The 21,574-nt window shown below is 35.8% G+C and overlaps 1 protein-coding gene across 3 annotated transcripts in view; it reads left to right on the top strand.

Moving 5' to 3' along the window:
• Nucleotides 1-2,449: 2,449 nt before the first annotated feature.
• LOC134850889 (uncharacterized) overlaps nt 2,450-21,574 on the top strand; it is a 30,316-nt gene continuing 11,191 nt past the window's right edge. For all 3 annotated transcript variants that reach the window (XM_063866658.1, XM_063866657.1, XM_063866659.1), the window contains exons 1-10: nt 2,450-2,712; nt 3,079-3,256; nt 3,447-3,500; nt 3,671-3,886; nt 4,136-4,361; nt 4,736-4,946; nt 8,537-8,756; nt 11,901-12,335; nt 12,557-12,801; nt 13,434-13,494. In XM_063866658.1, the coding sequence (XP_063722728.1) occupies nt 2,495-2,712; nt 3,079-3,256; nt 3,447-3,500; nt 3,671-3,886; nt 4,136-4,361; nt 4,736-4,946; nt 8,537-8,756; nt 11,901-12,335; nt 12,557-12,801; nt 13,434-13,494 (2,064 nt within the window). In that variant the 5' untranslated portion in view covers nt 2,450-2,494. The remainder of the gene's footprint in view (nt 2,713-3,078; nt 3,257-3,446; nt 3,501-3,670; nt 3,887-4,135; nt 4,362-4,735; nt 4,947-8,536; nt 8,757-11,900; nt 12,336-12,556; nt 12,802-13,433; nt 13,495-21,574) is intronic.

Raw genomic sequence — 21,574 nt, 5'->3', positions numbered from 1 at the left:
TTTGTTTTTTATTCCAGCGAAACTCAGGCTTATAGTGAAGCAACTTACCTGTGGCAAGTCGATAAGATTTTAGGTAAAGAAGTTAAGTAGGCTTGCAATGAGCAAGGGTTATCAAATCGTAATATAGACTTTGTTCTGGTTAACAACTTGTTAAACAAAATCTATTAAATTATTTGTACTGATGATATGCTCGATTTTCTGAACATCATACCTAATCAGTGGCTTTAAAAGCTATTAACAACTAGAAAAAGCTGTGTTTAGAATTCTATCATCGGCTTAAGATCTGTTAGTTTGCGAATTATGCATACCACTCTGCATACACTATATATTTTCTATATGGCGATGCATGCTATTTTTTCCAATAAGATTTTCTGCCGAAAATTTCCAGTTGATTATCGGGTTCGGCTTTAATTCTGCCGGCTTTTTACTTTCTTTTGTTAACTAAAAGATTTCGCTGGTATTTTTAAGATCGATGAGAGTCTGAGACCATAAAATCCGAATTCTTAAACTCGGCCCCACCAGGGCCCTCTTCAAAAATTTTAACACTTTTTTTATGATTTTCTTGAGTTTCCTTGTTTTTTTTTCATGAAAACATCGTTCGAAATCCTTTTTTTTCTTCTATTTTTGATCGTTATGCTGTTTAAGAGTCGATGAATGCAGTGTCGATTTTGATTATTATTATTATTTTTTTATTTTTTTTTTTCGTTTTTTTTTCAGGAAAAGTCTTGCAATTTGTTCAGGCTCCGTTTTTTTGGGCGTTTAAATTAAGATTTATTAAGTTCGATGTTCCAGCTTGAATTCAGTGCTTTTTTGCCAAGTTTAAAGTTAGCAACCATAAAGTGGGATGCTGTCAGGATGACCCTTGGGGTTGCAAATTGGGCCTCCAAAAATGAATACCCAAATCTTTTTACTTGACGAGATACAAATATTCTAGTGATTTTTTCGAATTTTCTTGTTTTCATAAAATTTAGATTTAAAAATATCCACAAAAATTTAAATTCTCAATTTGTTATTGGGTACTCTCAAGTTACCTTCAGGGTTGCAAATTTTGCCTCAAAATCTGACAGCTCAAATCCTTTTAGTTTGCGAGATATTACGTTTCTTTTGTAATTTTTTCAATTATTTTCAAAGAACCGATATAGAAAAGCTTGACAAAAATTGAAATTCTCAGCTCTAGGGTTTGAGTTGATGTCAGGGTTTTTTCAGGCATTGCAAAAAAGTGCCTTCACAATTATTTGCTCGAGCTTTTTACTTTCCGAAATCAGACGAAGAAATTTTGTAGTGAAACAAAAATTGAATTACTAAACCCTGTAATTGGATGCTGTCAAGGTACTCTCAGGCCGTCCAAATCTTGCCTCAAAATTTGACTGCTCAAGTTCTTATAGTTTTTGAGATATGACGTTTTGTTCGATTTTTCAAATATCTTACTATAAAAAACCATCAAAAATTAAAAATCTCATCTCTTTAGTGTGAGGTGCTGTCATGGTACTCTCAAGCGTTGCAAATCTTGCATCGAAATATGATTGCTGAACTCTTTATGTTCTGAGATGGCATTTTTTTCAGAATATTTCAATATGCAAAATTTTACAAATTTGAAATTGCCAACCCTATAGTCTCAAGGTAAATTCTCAAAAGCTTTAAGTTGTCGAAATTCCCAAACTTACAGTGGGGGTTCTCTGGGTACTATCAGAAGTTGCATATCTTTCCTACAATTTTGATTGCTCAAATCATCTTAGTTTTTGAGATATGCCGTTTTTGATGCTTTTTCAAACTGTTCTAAAAACTTAACAATTTCCGAGCTCGATATACTCATACACTTTGGTGGGGTGCTCTCAAGGTACTCTCAGGATGTTTGTCTGGACTCCAATTATGACTGCTCAACGCCTTCTGCTTTCTTATTCTAAGATATGACGATTTTATCTTTTTTGAAAATTTGCTAAAATGTTGAATTTAAAATATAAACTTTCAAAATTTGAATTTGAAATTGTCGCTGCTTTGTTGGGGTGATGTCAAGTTACTACCAGCGGATGCAAGTTTGGCCTCTGATACCAATATTATCGCTCCAATTTTTTCCGGAAACTTTAAATTAAATTACCAAAACAGAGTCTGATATTTCAAAATTAATTACGCTTGATTATGAATCCCATTTTTGAAATTGATGATTTTGCAATTGAAAGTGTTTCAAGTTTTTTGAAATACGGGAAGTGCAGTTTTATGCGTTAGGCCATTTTAGGGTTTCGTTTACAAGTTTGAGTTTAAAATCCTTTAAGTCAAAATTATTTTTCAAATTGCTCATATCGTCGCATTACCAACTAATATCTAAAATTAGCAATATGACATCAATACAATCATCTATTTCGTTGTTCTTTTTGAATCAACGTTATCACTATTTTTCAGCCTTGTTCGTCAAATAAGCACACTATATCCGAATCAAATTTAGACTGTGGGTTTTTCAGATCATGTATTGATGGAGGAGGTTCAAATTTGAACCAATATGACTCTCGACCAATCTCCCCTAGGTGCCTCTGTGGGCTCGTTCAGTCGGAAGAGTGGAGGGGTGCGTAGTTCGTTCAAGGCTGCTGGCAGATACACAACCAACACTCTGGGGGTGGGAGGGGCAACTGCGGCCACCATGTTCGAAGAGAAGTGCTGCAAGTGTAGATTCACTATCAAACATACATCATCCTATCTTCAGTTCCACAAACAGCCTTGGTGTGTACAGTCAAGTCCATTTTGTTGCTATTATTCTTTTCAGTCGAAACAGTGGAACGACCTTTGTTTTACCTGAAACTGCTCAGTTAGGCATCAGAAATTGAATTATCACTCATTTCAGCAGATTTTTGTCAACAATTTGGCATCAATTTAACGTGCATATAAGTGCAGAAGTATGTTTAGTATGTCGTAATAAGTGTATATAAGTGTATTTAGTATAATGTAGTAATCGTAATAAGTGTACGAGAACATATACCATTTTGGTTTACTACCGCTGTTTTTATCCGTTTTTCTAACTTTGATGGGATAAATAACCATAATTGACGGATGAGAATGGATAATGTTCAATCGTGTCTGTGTTTGCAGGCTGCCCCAGAAGGTAGGTGTGTGGTGGCACCGGAAGGGCAAAAAGGGAGTGTACAAGATAGAAAGTTCGAGGGAGTGGGTGGCCAAGCCAGGTGATCCATACCAGGGCAATTCCCACTTCTTCAACCCAGCAGACCGCACATACGACTACGTCTCATTCGACGCTGGATTCATTCTTGTAAGTTACTACAGAATTTGTTAACTATTTTTTAATAAGGGAGAATTGGTTACAAGGTATAACATTAATATAGGCTTTTAACTGTTCAATTCTTTCTACAATTTGATTGCCTTTTGATTTATGAAAAAAGTTAATTGTCAATACCGAATTCATTATAAATTGGGCGTGACTTGTTCCTGTTGTTGTTTAGAAACCTTCATCCGACCAGTTTCTGAAGAAACTGTTCAAAGTAACTCTTGTCGGGGTGAGTACTAATTTATACTTAAATTAATGAAGAAAGTATGACAGTATTTGACTTAAACTTCTGCGAAAGCTTTAAAAATAATCAGATTTGATCACAAATGACGAATCAAAGTTCAAAAAAGTGACCTCTAAACTTCATTACTATGATATAAAATTGATTTTGTTTTACAGTACAATCCTGAAGCTCCAAAGCACAAACAGACAAAGCTTCTGGGAACAGGGGAAGTGGATTTAAGCTCTCATGCTTTTGAAGCATACACCATGCAGACATTGTGCAGAACCACAGGCACTCTCCCCTCATCGGGAAGAGCATCATCGACAAGTAGTGGTGACTCATCCACCACAAGTAGACGACTGAAAGTCGAATTAGTTCCAAAAAGCGAAAAGGTAAGAAGACGTGTTAGGCCCTGTTTACTAGGCTTATGAACAATTCGCCTTGAACAATGCTATGAACAAAAACAACGAAAAAAAGCGCTCTTTTAATTTTTGCGCGCAATGCTATCGTCAAAATATAATGTTATGTCTAATTGTAAACTTTACCGTCAAATGTTGATCAATGTCTACTTTGACATCTGGGTATTTTTGATGAAGTTTTGCCATTTTCTAACATAAATGGTATGTATCGATTTCAACCAGGTCATGGTGCTAACACTGGACATAGAGATAAGCTGTACGATGATAGCCGAAAATGTGCAGTTGGATGACAATGAGTTCTGGGACGCAAGCAGCGCGAGTTGCGGAGGCAGCACCAATGACGACTTGTTGTCTCTAAATTCAGAGTTCCTGGAGTCCCTGGATGGCAGCAGTTCGTCCCCTGCTGTGCAGAATAAACTCACCCGCTTCCAGACCATGTCTCCGGGCGGTGAGTTGACTCGCCTGGAAACCGATGAGAACCAGGTCGTTGTTAATCTTGGCCGTCTTTATGCAACAGGAGTTTATTTTCACTTTGTCAAACCCCCCTTCCTTTTAAAGAACGGACTCATAGAAAACTAGTGAACATTAGTTAGCATTTGCCGTCAGAAGATTGAATGGGTCTCGGTACTAAACCTTGCGCCAAGCTTCAAATTATACAAACATTGACTATTTCACTTGCTCCAGTTTTAGAGTTTGGATATGAAATAGACGCATCTATTTAACCCTATTCATGAAGTTGATTTTTGAACAATTAAGGAAATTGCAAATCTTATACTAGAAATTTGAGCTTGGAATTGGTCGATTTGAAACTGACGTGTTTAGATGCCAAGTCCAAAAAGGGTGCAGCGGGTGCGTTTAAACGGATAGCCAGTTTCCAGATCAAAAAGAATCCATCTTCCCCTCTGGCTCCTGGGAGTAAATCTAGTGCCAGTGGCCACTCATTCTCATCGTCCAGTCTGCTGCAAGCCAAGGCCAGAACTGCGTCTCTATCACCCTCCAGAGATGCATACGTGCAGTACCAACTACCACCTGTGTAAGGGCAATCTATGAATCAGATGCAGTAATTTGAAATTTGCTGATTTTCTGATATGCGTTAGCTTTATTCGTGTGTTATTGGCTTTATTCGTGTTATCGAACCTATTAGTGATTTTTTGGTCGTATGGTTTCTGCTTTTTTTTTCCAACCTAAGTCGCAAATATTTTTGCGACTTTTGTTGCGACCAAGTCGCAATTATTGTTGCGACCTAAAGCAACAATTTTTGCTGCGTCGAATGTGCTGCATCGAATTGGCAATACGATATTTTGTTGCACCTTTGATATTTAGATGCATCTTTACGGCTTATTGATATCATGTGCTTTGACATTCGAATAGTTATAAGTTTACACAGTTGCTGCATTTTTAATTCATCAAATGAACCGAAAAAGCTATTTGTTTCAAACAACTTAACAATAATAAAATCTCGATTTCAGAAATTTTCTAACTCACTATCTCGCAATTTTTTTGAAATGCATAAATTTTACATAATGTGGCTTTATGATTTGCGATTTTTTACCTGCAAAATTGTATCTTTTTGTATTTGATGCTACTTTAGCGATCTCCAGTATTTTTTTAACTCTGTTTCTTCGAATGATTTAGTTTTCTCAAAAAAGGCCAATTTAAGTATTCAGAAAATTTAGTGGCTTTGAAGGCAATGTGTTTTTTTTTGTAAATTCGAAGTTTCAAAAAAAAAATGTATTTTAGATTTCCTTGTTTTTACTCCAGCGATCAGATTATTGTATAATTACGAACCTTCTTTTTTCTCTAACCTAACTCGCAAATAAAAGTGTTCATTTATTTTTGGAAGTTTCACTGTAGCATCGGAAATTGCATAACATATGCGCTCTGTTCTATTTGTGGCTAGTGTTTAGCTTCCGAAGGTGAGTGGTTATTGTGCGAGACTCTTAATCTCCGGGTCGCAGCTTCGAATCTTAATGCTTTTTATAGATCCGCTCTTTCACTTGTTCTCGCTAGTGATTGAAAAGTTGTTACTGTCTGTTGGTTGTGTTCAATTACGCAAGCGCAGTTTTGTATTCAAATAAAAACCACTTGTGTTTACCCAAGTGAGCTAGTGAGGGTAGTGTGATATGACGAATTCCACTTTTTCCGACCCAAAAATGGAAAATAAAAAATGGAGTTGAATAGTATGATTGTGTTTTAAATAAAAAAATTGTACCCATTATTCGAATTATACTAATTATCAAAAACCCCAAACGTTTTTTTTTCAACATGAGTCACAATTGAAAGGGCTTTGATTTTTCAAGAGGAGTTTGAATTTGCAATTCAATAGCATTTGTTTTGACATTCCATAAGTAATAAGTTGCCACAGTTGATGCATTTTGTCATTTGATGCATTTTGTCATTTGATGCATTTTGGATATCTGTAATTTTTATATTTAGTGTAATTTTCGCTGCATAGCATTGGTAGTTTATTGGCATCTGTAGCTACTTTTTTGGTGGCAGGTGCGTGAACGTGAGACTACAGCGCTAAAGATTGGAGTTTGGCATCCGACACGTAGCAAAAGTTCTGTGTTGGCTACGCTACCTATTTTTGTGTGGAAAAAAGTTAAACAACAACTAAAACTCACTCTCAGACAAAAGTTCGTCCCAACTTTCAGTGGCTGGAACAAAAATGTTTTTATTTAATATAAATTTAAATTAAAGAATAGCTCTCTCACTGACCGCGCCAAATAACACAATGGTCAAAAAGTGTATAAGATTGTCAATTAATTAATGAGAAAAAGAGGAAACAGGTGCTACATTTTAAAATCAGTGAGTACTATAGTATTTTACTGTTCATTTTCATTAGATTGTAGAGTTAAAATTTTCGCGCTTTGTTTGGCGCTTTCGTCTAATCGAAGTAGAAAAAAAACATTGAAATTGATATCCAGCGTACCTTTCAAGTTTATTTAGTGTAAAAGAACGAATTGGTTTTCATTTATATAGGTCTTGATGATTTTTTGTTTGCTTTTTTTGTGCAAAAAACTACAAAATTCCCTTCACAGCGAAACTACCGTAGGCAGAGGTTCAAACTGCATAGACTCGGATTTTTTCTCCTTCGAAGTTTCTCTTTTTTCAAGACTGATTGTTTAATTTATCCATTTAATTTATCCTTCTAATTATTTCAGTAAGTAGGAAGGAGCTTTGTTTTCTGGTGTTTTGATAAGTCAAGGTACATAGTGAAGACACTTATATAGGTCATTAATCTATTGTTATTTTTTTTTCAGGAAAAGTAAGAATTTAAAATTTTATTCATGCTCAAGTGTGATTTTTCGTGGTTTAACTATTGATTTGTTTTCAAGTTCTATTTAAAAAGGAGTACAAACTCCTGTATCGAGCCGCAAGAGGCTAAAGGTCACGGAAAATTCAGCGATTTCAGGTTTCGAAAGTGGATTTTAATTTTTAGACTGCCCAGCGGAATAAAAAATACGAATTGATCCAGTTTTCTCAATTGAGTTACTTTCATCTAAAGATTCAGTCATAAATTGTTTTGAAGTTTTGCATTCGTTGACTCGTTTCCAACTCTCTGTTGTCTATGTATAAGTACAAAAACAGATATCACAAAGAATCGTCAAATAGGATTGAGTGAAATAGGATTGAGTGAAATAATTTATGGGTTTTAAGCTATATATTTATATTTTCTCCATTTTATGATTATGATAATCATGCTATGGGAAATTTGTTGTATGCTGGCTTGCCAGTGCTGAGTTCAATTATCTGTGTAAAATAGGCTCGCTTCTCAAACTCGGTTGAGATTAGATAAAAATTAAAGACACCAAAAATTGCTCAGAATTTCACCAGAATTAACATAGTGCAATTTGTTTTCATAGCCGAAATAAGTCATTTTGGCTTTTTTAAGTTAATCAAAAATTACGTTGAAATTGTCGAGTTAATTGATGAAAAATTTGTATCAAAAGAAGCCTTCTATACAATCCGACAAACTAGAAAAGTAAAGTCTTCAAAAATCTGTAAAAGAGACTATATTTTTGGTTGATAACAAATTTTACAAGCTTTACGCAAAGTTTTTGAAGATTTGTCATTCTAATACCTTGTAGAGCTGTGTAGGAGGCTTCTTTTGATATAAATTTTTGATCATTTAACTCTTGATTAAATGAAAAAAGCCAAAATGACCTTCTTTTGGGGAAAAGTTTTGACTGCGATTTGGAAAACAAATTGCACCGTATTCACTCTGATCAAATTCTAAGCAACTTTTATTCTATTTACTTTTCCTTATCTCAACCCAATTTGAGAAACAAGCCTTTGAAATATCAAGTTTTGTTCGCTGTGTCTGGTTGATGTAAATCAGCACTGTATTTCCTCTATCTATAGGCACAACGCTTTTTAATTTCATGCGAAATATAATGTAGTCGGAGTCTTCTGTGCTACTTGCACAACAACGGGCTCTTCTTGCAAAATATAATAATGGAAGCTTTTCGAACTCTAAACGATTTTGACATTTACTAGACTCGATAGGTTCAATTCTTTGTCACGGATGTATTTACAGCACAATCCTATTGTAACTGGTTTGAATTTTGTGGCAATTTAATATACGTAGAAGTTTTGTCATTCGTAGTTTCTTTGTTGCAGGTCGAAATCGAGGTCAAAATCAGTGAAACCCGGAGACACAACTTCTCAGAAAGAATTAACAAAAGACACTAGTGGTAGACCAAGTCATTTGACGACAAACTCACAAGAGATGATTTCAACTATACCAGAAGTAAACACACCTCTGGGGACTAAAGATTCTGAAGAAGAAAATAAAACAAGAAATAAGTTTTCTGAAAGCTCAGAAGCGTCGCATAACCACGTAAGTAATTTCAATGTTAAAAAATCTTGAGGTTAAAAGTTTCACGGACATCCAATTTTTCTCAGTATTACGATGATGATCGCGCTAGATTTCAGAGCATTGGCGTGAGACTATGGATTATCTCATTGGCTGAACATTGTTCTTCCAAAACGGAGCGTAGTTTCTTATTACGGTATCAATTTTTCAATTAAAGGTGCTCAATTTTGAATTTTTATATCAGAATATTTTTTGCGGCATAGCATTATGCTTTTGTATATTGGTGGCTGAATCCTGTTTGATTACACTAGCAAGCAGCTAGAGTAATAGTACGAACCTTCTTTTTTTCTAACCTAACTCGCAAATTAAAATGTTCATTAAAGTGTTCACTTGTATGGAAATTTCACTGTAGCATTGGAAATTTCATAGCATCTGTTCTCAGCTTTATCTGTGACTAGTGTTTGGTTTTAACTAAGCGTCAGTCGCTGAGTGGTTAGTGCCTGATATAGGTCTAAGTAGGTAGTAGGCTCAACGAATCCGCGATTTAGCCGAATTTTTACTAATTATTCGCCTCTCCGTGGAAAACCTAGATTTTTTGGGGATGTGGTATTTTTGTTTGATTAAAAATCAATGAACGAAAATTTTTTTTCAGGCTCAATAATTTTTTTCGCGGTTTGACTTTCTTTTTAAGTTCAGTTTGTTTGTTAAAAGGAAGGCAAATGTCTTTTTTGAACAGCAAAAGTGTAAAGGTCACGTAAAACGTGGTCGAATTCTAGTTTCGAAAATGGAATTTACAGTTCGAATTTCCCAGCGAAATATAGAAAATTTTGTCTTCCAGTTTTTTCAAATTGGATTAAATTTATCAAAAGTGTCAAACATTATCGTTCCCGAAGTTCAAACAGCTTAAAAGGCGTCTTATTTATTTGAAATTCGAAAGTTGAGATTTTTCAACAACATTTTTTATATTTTTTTTGCGTTCGTTACTCTTTTGTTTCGTTGTTTTTGAGAAAAAATCTTACAATTTGTTCAGGCGCAAATTTAATTTTTGCGGTTTTTTGACTCCTGAATTTCATTTCATATATTTGGTTTAAAGGAAGGTAAACTCAACTATTGAACAGCAGAAGTGTAAAGTTAACATTGAGTAGGCATTGAGTAGCTACGCTCTTCTAAATTTGAGAAAAAGGTTTCAATCGAAAGGACAGGTGGTAGGAGTTTTTCTCTGCATTGCGGCTACCATCTATTTTTTTTGTAGAAAAGCCTTGTTGCTAAGGAAAAGTACATGTTTAGAATTGCTGACCGTTTTGGGAGACGTTTCTTCTAACCTACTCTGCCAAATCAAGTTTTTAATGTTTAGTCGTAAGAACTTGAGCTGGAAACTTTCTCATAATAGCAGCTGGGTCCTATTTTTTGACAAGCAATTTGAAATGCCCTAATGAAGATTGGCAAGACGACTGAAGAGCCGAAGGCTCGAAAGTCTCTGTCTTGCTAAACCTGTAAAACTCGTCACAGTGTCTCCGAATGGCGATGGTGTCTTTCGTATTGCAAAGACGTATAGATAAATCGCACTCATCATGGCATCTCGGGCGAGAGTTGTGTGCGCAATGATGCCAGTGAGCTTATCGCTGATAGTGATCAATTGAAGGCGTGGGTTGGACACTTTACCTGACTTCCCAATATAGTTTGATAGCCCAAGTGAAACCCTTTCAAAGACTGCGTCGATTGCTGGACAGCAGCCTGAAAGATCGTCAGCTAGATGAAGGGTGCCAAAGCCGCTGGGACGCTGCTACTCAGCTGTTGTTGCCTAGCATTGTTGCTGAGATGTTGGAAGCACCCGGAGATTGTGGTGTCGAGCTGATAAGGCAACAGGCTATTTTTGAACATGGCATGTTCCCCGCATATTGGGAGAAGAGCAACATCCTGAACCTTCAAAAAGGCAAAGGAGAGGCACTGAATTGTTGCAATTATCGAGGAATAAAATTCACAAATCAAGTCATGAAGCTAGTCGAACGAGTGCTCCTTGTCCTAGAGGCTCTCTCACAGCAATTAATCAACGTAAAGGCGTGCCTTGGCAGCTCCTCTATGCAAATGACTCACTTCTAATAGCAGATACGCTTGATGAATGCATCACTAGAATCAGGATCTGGAAAACTGGAACAAAGGTGTGGGAGTCAACATAAAAAAGACAGAATTCCTGATCTCAATCATCCGCCTTGGTCTCCTCGAGGACTCTGGGAAGTACTTTTCTGCTGTCTGTCGTAAAGATGCGGGAAGCAAGCTGTGGGTTCACAAGAAATGCTGCGGAATACCAGGCTGGCTGGTAGGACCCAGAATATGTTTGCCCCAGATCACTGGATTATCGCGGCCTATCGTTGGTCGCCCTGAAAGTGATTCGAGTATACGGCCTTACGCTTGCTGATAAGTCCACTTTCTGCTGCCTGAGTGACATGTTCAATGCTGGCGGAGGCTGTGGTCGTGCAATTGCTGCTCGATGTTGCTATGCAGAAAACTACTCCCTGTGGTAAATTCGAAGCACATCTCATTTAGAACACGTGGAAAAATGTATTTTTCTCGTGTGCGATCAATGATGCTGCACGTAAGGAAAAATTGGGGTCCCATCGTAGCAGATTTGCAAAGATGGCCCAGGCGCACTTCTTTGTAAACTCGGATTGTGTGATATTCTCAACGTCCGTCGGAGCTGATGCTTCAGATGGTTTTGACATGCTGAGTGCGCTCCCTCAGCTTCATGTGTCAAATTGGCCAATGAAGTGACGATTTCATCCATCAAACGTTGTGGGAGACCCAGAAAGACTTGGTTAGATTGTGTGAAAATGATGTCAAGAAACGTTGACTTACCCACACTGACCCGCAAGACCGTATATAATGGAGAGCTGCAGTACGACATTGCCTGGTGCTGTCAACCCCATCTGATAGGACATACCTCATCAAATCAAAAATCGGATATGATGTTGATGGTGAAGCAATGATGCAAATTTTTGTTCGTGCTACCTTTTTGTTTTTCTACACAAATTTTATTTTTTTACCTCTACTTTTTGCCTTTTTCTCGCTTCTGTTTGGAGAGTGCAGCTTAGCTTCTAGGTGAAACCTACAAATTTGAGAAACTTTTTAGTTGCGTTTTTGAGTTTAGATCTAAACATAAGAACTGTTTAGGCCGATGAAGAGAAAGACGATATCAGTTTCTCAGAGCATAGTGGATCGAAGTTCGACCAGTCAATGAGGAACTCATTCCATGAAACAGACGCTGATGTCACATTGTCATTCGAAACAGAGCTGGACGATAAAATACCTGGTCACCGGGTTACTGAAAGCAGCGATAAACTATCATCCGAATGTCAAAACGGCGAAAAAAGCAAGACTTTGGTGGATCAAAGTGAAATTATAATAAACAAAACAACAGTAGCATCATCGCAAAATGACCAAAGAAGTACAGAAGTTGTTGAAAATCATCCTCTGGTGATGCATGAACTTGATGATAAGTCATCATCTTCGGGGGATCATCAGGGTGAAGTGAGACAGGAGAAGAAAGCGAAAGTGAACCCGTTTCTCTGCGACAATGCAGACAACCAACCGTTCACTTCAGCTGAGGTATCATTGTTTTTTTGGGTCTGGTCATCATCGAATATTTGCCCAGTATGGCCTTTTTTATGGGCGTACCGTTGTCAGAAAATTTATAAAGGTGCCTAATAATTTTTTTAAATGAGCTCCTTTCAATGGAATAAATCTTGGTGCTGGATTGCAGTAACCATCGTCGTTGGAAGTGTGATGACCGTCAATAAGAATACTTTCAATTATGCTGGTTGCTTCAGTGTCTCATTGAGCAGGAGCGTCTTGCTCTGCGTGACTTTGAACACTGGCTAACTGAAGTGATCCGAGGATACCCCAGAATAGGAGACACTGGAGCTTCTGTCATCATGACCCTGGATCCGAACAGGTCGGCTGACATGTCCAGCAGTACTCATGGCCAGGATGCAACTCATGACTCAGACTCAGTTCAACTCACATGTGGAATGACGTTGTGTGCGGTGCTGCATAGATATTACCCGCAACTCATGTGAGTCTGACTTTTTTGATCTGTATTATTTATGGAGGACAAACCACTCAATAACACAAATATCGATAAATCAGTGATTTTTTTCTATGTCAGTAGCCTTATTCCGTCTAAAGAGTTACCTATGTCAATTGTGGATTAGGGGTGGGTTGGAGAATTCGACGCCGCCGCCAGGTGTTCGACTCCTTGACAACCTAAAGGATCCTCCCTTTGGTACTATTTGAAGACATCCAATTTCTGCTTATGTCTTACTCTTAAGTTTTTCCATGGGCGTCAAAAAACTTATAGATAAGCTTTTCTAGGGGCGCCATAAAATTTCTAGGGGTAGCTCACACCAAAAAAAAACAATTTTCTGGTCAAAACCATCCAAAAATTCTTAGAAGCGTAGTTCTTACCGTTATATCAAAAAATTGCCTGCGGTGCAGAAAGCTTGTCTTAAAATAGTCTTTCTAGTGTTTTGGAAGAGCCCGGAAAATCAATTTGATCAACCCAACAATGAATTTCGCAAAATTTTTGACGAGCCGCATCGCGAGTCTAGATTTGGCTCGATCTAGGTCACCTTCATCGCATTCTAGTTAATTAAAAAATTGTTTTGAAATTAAGTTTGTCATGTTGTTTCGGCTGCTGTGCTTCAGAGGGAACTTCAACTGGCTGTTGGAAGAAAACGACACTCAATCGGAAAAGTACTTCAAGCTAGTGAGTTGATATCGAATTAATGCGTTAACCATCTAAAACGAGGAAGATATTTTCACCAGTAGTTTAGCGCTATTTTTGAAATAATGTATATTTCGGAAACTTGCATGATTTATTTTGAAGCACATTTCCAAGATTGAAAACGGTCCTCATGGTTCTTACAGGAGCATTATTTCGCTAAATCGCTAATAAGTTAAGCTTAATATACAAATCGGACTTATTATCACAATTAATCTCCCAACTAAACGAGTTGTTTTGAAACCTTTTTGCTGTCGTATCGGTTGTTTTGCTTGTTTTGATGCCCATTAAGCGACCATGTCTGTTCACACCAAGTGGTCTCCCCTACCAGGCTCCGTGCCAGTAAAGCCCCCTTCATGCGAACAAATTGTAGCCTGGAGACACCCGCCGAGCGTGTTTCTGCTCTGCGTGACTCGCCTTTTAACTTGCACCTTTTGTTTGGAACATTGTATTAAAAATAACAAATTTCGCCAGTTGAGGTTAACAATTACCTTCCTGACTTTACAACTAAAATATGACTAGGAAAACAACGAGGTAAATTTTGGACTTGGGGAAAACAAATTTGCAGCTTAACAGCATTAGTTAATAATTAATAAGTTTTTAAAAACATCTTAGGAAAACTGGGATTAAAACCGCGAAAATATGTAAAATAAATATTTGAGCTATTAAGCGGAGAAAAATAGATTTTTAATACATGCATCAATTTATATTTTGAAAATAACTTTGATTTTGTTTTTATCTATGTGAGATGGGTGTCATTTTGTCTTTTTAAATGAGATTTTACCTCCAGTGTCATATCGTATCCCGATTTTCCCCTTCTCTGAAAATATCCCGATGTGATGTTGACATTTAGTACTAGTCTATCCCCCCTGTTGCTTAAAAGGACTTGTGCCTTTACTTCCTCTGCTAGTACAGAAAGAGTACAGTTTCCGTCCAATTAGTGTTCAGTATCCGCCAGTAATTAATCCGCTTATTGTGCTCTCCGTCCGCAATTAAGATTAAGAAGGAGGCGAAATGTGATAGGGCACTGGCCAATTTCCCCTCATGGAGGGATGCAGTTTTTGATAAAGGTGGAAGAGCGTTTATTGTGTGTTGATTGGCTAAGCGCCAGAATACGAGTCCAAATATAGGTTTGCAGTCCATAATTTCGTTTGAGTGGTGTATAAGTCCATCAGGAATGAAAAAAATCTGAAACACCAATATTAGTATGAACCGTTTTAAAGAATCAATTTTTTGGTCGAAACCTCTGTTAAGAGTGACCAAGGAAATTTGCGCGTTGATTGTATGTGAAGCAACATTTCATTGCCCAGAAAAATAACAAAAAATTCACATGAATTTTTGTGATACAACAGCGGCTCTCTATAAGAAGCAAACAGCTCTTTTGTTAGTCGTTCCTCTGATGGTGTAGTGGATGGATGATGAGGTGGATAACAAATTGGGGTCTTTTTGAGGTGCCAAAAGAGCTATGTAAACTCGTGTATTAAAAAACAACAGGTTCTTTGCAAAATTCCTTGGCTGTGTTTTTGAGAGTCGATGAACGTAGTTCAGACTCCTATATAGATCGTGATGATTTTTCGTTTTTTTTTTTCCAGGAAACATCTCTCTATTTGTTCAGGCTCAATTTAATTTTTCGAGGTTTGACTTTTTATTTTTTTTAAAATTCAATTCAGTTCCTTTGTTAAAAATCCACTATCTAATCCACGAAGGCAAAATCCACTAACAAATAGCATGAAAAGGGATGATCGACTTCTTGGTTCGCAATTGGAATTTGATTTCAGATTTTTCAGCGAAAGAAAAATTTCACCTATCGATCCAGTTTTTTGAAATTGAGCCAATCAAAAAAACTTCTTCAAATTCAAAGGGCTTTAAGGGCATCAATTTTTTTGTTTTAATTTCGAAACTTGTTTATTAACTCTTTCCCGACCATCTAATGGCTATGTTTAATAACGATTGCTTGTCATTTTGACACTATGCTTCAGAATCTTTTATAGATCGTGATGATTTTTTTTCAGGAAGATTGTTGATATGCTCTAATAACAAAAGAAGTGCAGTCATATTTTAAATGCACATTTGAGTGCCCTTAGCTGTATGTTCATTTTTTGAGTTCAAAACAAGGTAGGCAAAATGCACTCTCTATTTATGAAATTATGGTTTTCGTTTTTTGTGCTATAATTTGAGTTCACTCTTTGAACCAAACGCGCATATTAAGTGTTAAAGAACGAAGTTATTTGTTCAAATTCTACACGTTCAATCATTTCAACCAAATTTGTTTCGATTTAGTTTTGAAATTTGGTGTTCATTTTTATTTAGTAGCATATGTTTCCTCCACCTTAATAAAACGCATACATTGCTGCCTGCCATTTACTACTTCGATGTGATAGGTTTAAAAAGAATTTGATTAGGCAATTGAATCTTACGTGTTATAGTATGGGGCCACTTGTGAATTAATTTCTTTGTTAAGAGTGATAAATGTAGTGAGTACTCCTATATAGGTCTTGCTGATTTTTTTTTGTTTTTTTTTAGGAAAAAGTATCAAAATTTGTTCTCGCTCAATTTGAGTTTTTCGCTGTTTGATATGTGATTTTTTTCAAGTTGGGTGCATTTCCATTGGCAAACTCGACTATCGAACAGCAAAAGTGTAAAGGTCACGAAAAATGTGATCGAATTCTGGTTTCGAAAATGGAAATTAATTATCAAATTGCCTAGCGAAATAGAAGTTTTGCCTATTGATCCAGTTTTCTCAAATTGGGTTAATTTTAACATAAAAGTGTTCATCATAAATTGTTCTACAAATTCAAGAGCTTTCAGTTCGTCTATTTTTCCTCCAAATTCAAAAGTTGAATGTTTTTGAAAAAAAAAACAATTTAGTTTTGTTTAGTTTCCTTGCGTTCATTACTCTTTTCCAACTGTCAGTTGGCTATGTTTTTTAATTAGGTGCAGCCGAGTTTTAATAAGGTACTATGTTACTGTGTTAATGAAAATGTGCGGTTTCCCTAATTAAGGTCTGATGTTTTTTCAAGACAAAAGACTGAGCTTCGAAGCTCACTTTCCAAATTCTTTTCAGACTTCTAGCCGAAATATCTTGATCGTTCAAAAAAAAAACGTTTTGTTTTGTGGAGCTTGATTTTCAAGTTTCGTTCAGAGGCGAAGTGGAGATTCGCATCACTTGTACAACAATGAAAGTGTAGCATTGCAAGCTATCAAATCGAACGTGAGATGGAAATCACTAAGTCGAAAAAATTTTTATAAATCATTATTTGGGAAAAATGAAAAGTTAGATTTCAGCAAAACAGACGAGAAACAACCACTAGCATTAAGCAAGCTTCTAGTGTTTTCCGAATGTCCACTAAGCCAATACTTTTTCCCGAAAACAATTTTTCTTACAAACTTGTAAGAAAATGGTAATACTTTATTATCCAACCTTGGCACCTAGACGCCCATTGATCCGAAATAAAAAATTACAAAAGAAACTTCGGTCAAAAAATTTTGAGCCTATGAATTATTTGAGTTTTTTTTACTTTTAATACTACAACCGACCTAATTAATGCATAATTTTAATAATAAACGTTTTTTGGCCTTCAATCGCTGAAAAATAAGCTCACTAGAAACCGACAAAACATACGCCGAAATCAATTAGGTAGATTAAATTTCTACAACAATACAATAAAAGACCGAAAATCTACCAGCGTTAGTAACAAACTACAGGAGTTAATCAACGACACTCGAGGCTACCGTGAAAACTGCTTAGTGCAAAAATTTACGTGGTGCGGCAGGTAAGCCGACAAAATGTAGCCGGCAAAATTAATTTAGATCAATCAATTTTTCCCAGAAAAAAAATTAAATTTCAGACACTGAAAAAACACCGAACCCCAAACTATAGAGCGCAAAGACATCTGCATTACCTCCAGTAAAAATAGAATGGGGCCTGGAAGGTGCCAAGGGTGGATAATGGATAATAAGGTAACATCAATTTCTTTTAATTTTGTAAGAAAAGTTGTTTTCAGGAAAAAAAAAGTCTTGTTCCCGGTTACAAGACACTTGCTCTCGCACATGTAAAAAGTAGTTAGTAGTGTATCATCCCTAATGGAATTCAAAAATTATCTTCAGTTTAGTTTGCTCAAATGGGGTTAGCTTAATTTTTTTTATAAATGGGTCATATCTCTTATATATCAAAAAAGAATATAAATCGAAAACCAAAGTAAAGTAATTTTTATTTCTTTAATTGTAACAATGCACAATGATTCGACCATAGTTTTTAAAAAGTTCAAAAAAAACTGGTTTCCCAAATTAGTGTCGTTTTTCTGAGTGGTTTGTTGAAATGGTCTGAATAAAAAAAACTATAACTTGAAACATGAAAAAAATATATTCTAAATTGTTTTCTAAATTTTTGCACTAAAAATTATGAAAATTATTATGACCAAAAAACTCTTAATAAAGCTTTCGAAACTGGGTTTCTTTTTAGTGAAATCATGTTTTCTTTAGCCTAAATGGCCAAAATTTTTGTATAACGAACGTTACTCGATCGCTTTACTCGATCGAAATTAGACTTAAAAATCAATAATTTCAAAAAGTTTTTTTCTCGACACTGATAAAATTTCTTAATGTTGTTCGATTGATGACTGAAAAGACGTTAATATAATATACAACTCGACCCATTTCGATTATTATTTGTGGTACCTGATTTAATTTAGCGTGGAAAACAAAAAAAAAGAAAAAAACTAAAACACCAGAATACAAAGTTCCTCCACATTATTCAAATAGTCGGAACTTTTAGCTAAGCTGAGCCAAATGCTACTAAAACGAATTTTGTTTACTTACTTTGTTAGCTTGAATTTGAACTAAAAATCAAAAATCTCAAACCTGTTTTTCTCGATACTGGCCTACTTTTTCAAAATTTTTAATGCCGCTCGAATCACGACTGAAAGGCTCTAATATGATATTTCACTCGACGAATTCTAAGAATTAGAATTATTTGTTGTACTTGATTTTGCATAGAAAAAAACAAAGACAGCAAGTTGATGTGCAAGTAGCACAGAATGTTACGACTATGTTCATGAAAAAAATATATTTTTTTTACTTTTCAAATAAGTGTCATGTTTAGTGGGTGGTATGTTCCGAGAAGTTCACGACCACGTAGAAACTTAGTAAGTTAGGCATGGTTAACAACATTTGTCTTCAAAAATAAAATAAAAAACAAAATATTGGAAAATATTCATAACAAATTTCAAATTTTCAAAGTTTTCGTACAATATTTTAAATTTTGTTTCAAAATACTTTTTTTGCCTAACAAGCGCTAAGTATAACATTTAAAACTATTGTTCTATATAGCTAAATCAAGTTTTGCATCAAAAGTCAAACTGTAAGTTTCCATATAACGAGCGTTACTCGCTCTAATTAAGACTGAATCTCAAAAATCTCGGACCAGCTTTTCTCGACAATGGGAAAAGTTTCTGGAAGTTTTTTTCAATGTCTTTTCAAATCACGACTGCAACGGCTTTAATACCATATATCACTCGGCCCATTCCGATGTTTTTGTGCTACCTGATTTTGCGTAGAAAGCAAAAAAAAATGAAACCAATCCGAATACAAAGTTCCTCCACATTTTCAGTGGTCAGAAAAACAAGGATAACCGGTTACTGTGCATGTAGTACATAATGCTTCCAACCTTGTCTTGAAGATACAATTTAGCGTTTTTTTTACAAATTAACGTTGTTTTTTCAGAGCTTCGGAATATTCGACATTAATGGTATAATAACCAATTTGGAGTACAATTTTTGTAGAAAATGGACAAGAGAAACAAACATAAATTTTTGGCAGTTTTAGTTTTTCGGAAAATATCAGAAAAATACCGACCGATTTTTCTCATTAAGATTTTTGTTGATTTTTTTTTCAATACGAGGCCACATTTGAACGCCTACGAGCATCCTTTTAAGTAGTCAAAATTAGGCAAAGAATTACCCTAAGTCATAAGTCTTTCACTCACTTGACTTCGTGAAATTTAGCGGAACAAATGTGCTTACTGATCCGAGTTTCTTAAATTGTGTCTGAAATTATCAAAAACATGTGCGAAATTGATGAAGATGTATGATCGATCGTGCTTTGTTTCACATGAAAAACGGGGAAGTGGGCTGCTAAAGTCAAATCATCAAAACGAAAGTTTTTCAAGTAAAATTTTGCTGCCACTGAGGAGAAACCTCTCACTTAAAAAGTACCCAATAACCACGTGGCTTTCATTTTCTTTAGTAAATTGACTTCACAAAAAATCTCAATTCCAACCAATAGTAGGCCAAGTTTAAATGAATCCAAAAAATCCGAAAAAGAACAACTAATTTTTGTGGAATTTTGTTTTTCGGTTGACTTGAGGTCATTAATGTTTTTGTTGACTATCTTGTCCATTTCTCCGAGAAATCCTTTTGAGTTTGCACTTAGACCTCATTGATTTGGAAAATATCTGCGACTATTTGTATTCAATGAAAGGAATTTGAAGAATCTTTTCCGATCGGAATTACAGAGAATTTTACATTTTTATTAGTAACTAATTTCGAAACGTCTGCATAGTGTTAACTTCCATTGTATGATAATAGTCAGTTTTCGATAGGTATAATTAAATTGGCGAGCGTAAGATTTCTTTTTGCAAAAATTGGACATTTCCATTCCAAGTGATAGTTAAAAAAGCAAGTTCTTTCATATTCAGGTACACTCGCAAAAATAATTCCCTCTTTTGTCTTGTCTTTTTTGTTTTGAATTGTGTATGGCTTTTTAGTTACAAAGAATTTTAATAAAGTCCCCTTTCATTCAAACAGTCTGCTCTTTGCTGCAGCAATATTGCGCTAACAATAGGATTATGCGATTTGTCGGGATTTGGGGAAACTTCAGGTCCGCAACGACCCACCAAAAATCACTCGCCCCCCTTTTTCAATAACCACTCAATATTGGACAATCATATCATAGAGCTGTTGTTCAACCTACGTGACTGTATGTCTTGAATGAAATGACAGATGGTTGCCTCTGCGACTGCTGGTTCTTTTTCCTTTTTCGTTGATCCGACCCGCACCTGGTGGGGATTTCGAAGGGCATACTTCTGTTCACCTGCCCCGAGAAAAAATGAGAAGAGAGCTAGTTTTGTACTAACCAGAGTTGAACAACGTTATAATCCCTCCTTTGTTGATGCAGAAATAATCAATGTACATTTTTGGACCATTGAAATGCGACTATCCTGATTGATCATTCCTTAAATGGGATCAAAGATGAACAAAAAGTTGAAAAATGTTACAAGTATTAAAAATGAGAGTTTCGTGATCGTAAACTTAAAAGTGATGTAAAAGTAAGTGTTTGGAATGGTAAGATAAAGTAGTTGTGACAGTTAAGGAGCTCCGAGTAGTGAGAGGGTTTAAAGAAAGGAAGTGAATGAAGATTTGAAGTCTTTCCAATCCGATTTGACCAAATGAAAAGATCATTAAGGGCTTAATGGTTTAACTAGCACCAATTCATAGACTCCAGGACAGGTATTAGTTATAATACTTTGCAACTTACGCCAGCCTGGGCTCATAATGCTTCCTTCTTCTCTCTTCATTGAAGCACGAGAGAACAAAAATCACAACTGACTGAACTGTAGTGTAAAGTCGAGATGTGAGTTTCTGCCGTCTTTTTTCTTATCTCCCCTAAGATGGGTATTAGTTCGGAAAGAGGATTTCCGAAATGAAGCCAAGAACAATCCCTCCCTGAAAATCCTACTTTTCTTTACCGCAATCGAAAATCACGTGAACACTCAAGCAATCGTGCGAAAACTCGGAAGCGCATCGCGTTACTGAAAGAAAAAATATTTTGAAGCTAACTTTGCCTAATTTTGGTTACTTAATAAAATCGGTATCTTTTACCTGGTATTCTGAAAGGATTTAATGCTTGTCATTGTTGTCGTTAAAATTGGAAAACCTTTTTTGACATCGTGTACTGGGAGTTGTTTGTGTGTAATAATGTTTCGCTTATCACCTTAAAGTATTAATCGTGATCATCTCCGAAATACCCTTTTGGCAAACTTCTTAGCCGCGGATAAGAACAGATTACT

This window comes from Symsagittifera roscoffensis, chromosome 7 (assembly GCF_963678635.1).
Source record: "Symsagittifera roscoffensis chromosome 7, txSymRosc1.1, whole genome shotgun sequence".
Classification (NCBI taxonomy): domain Eukaryota; kingdom Metazoa; phylum Xenacoelomorpha; order Acoela; family Convolutidae; genus Symsagittifera; species Symsagittifera roscoffensis.
This window is presented reverse-complemented; position numbering and strand designations above follow the sequence as displayed.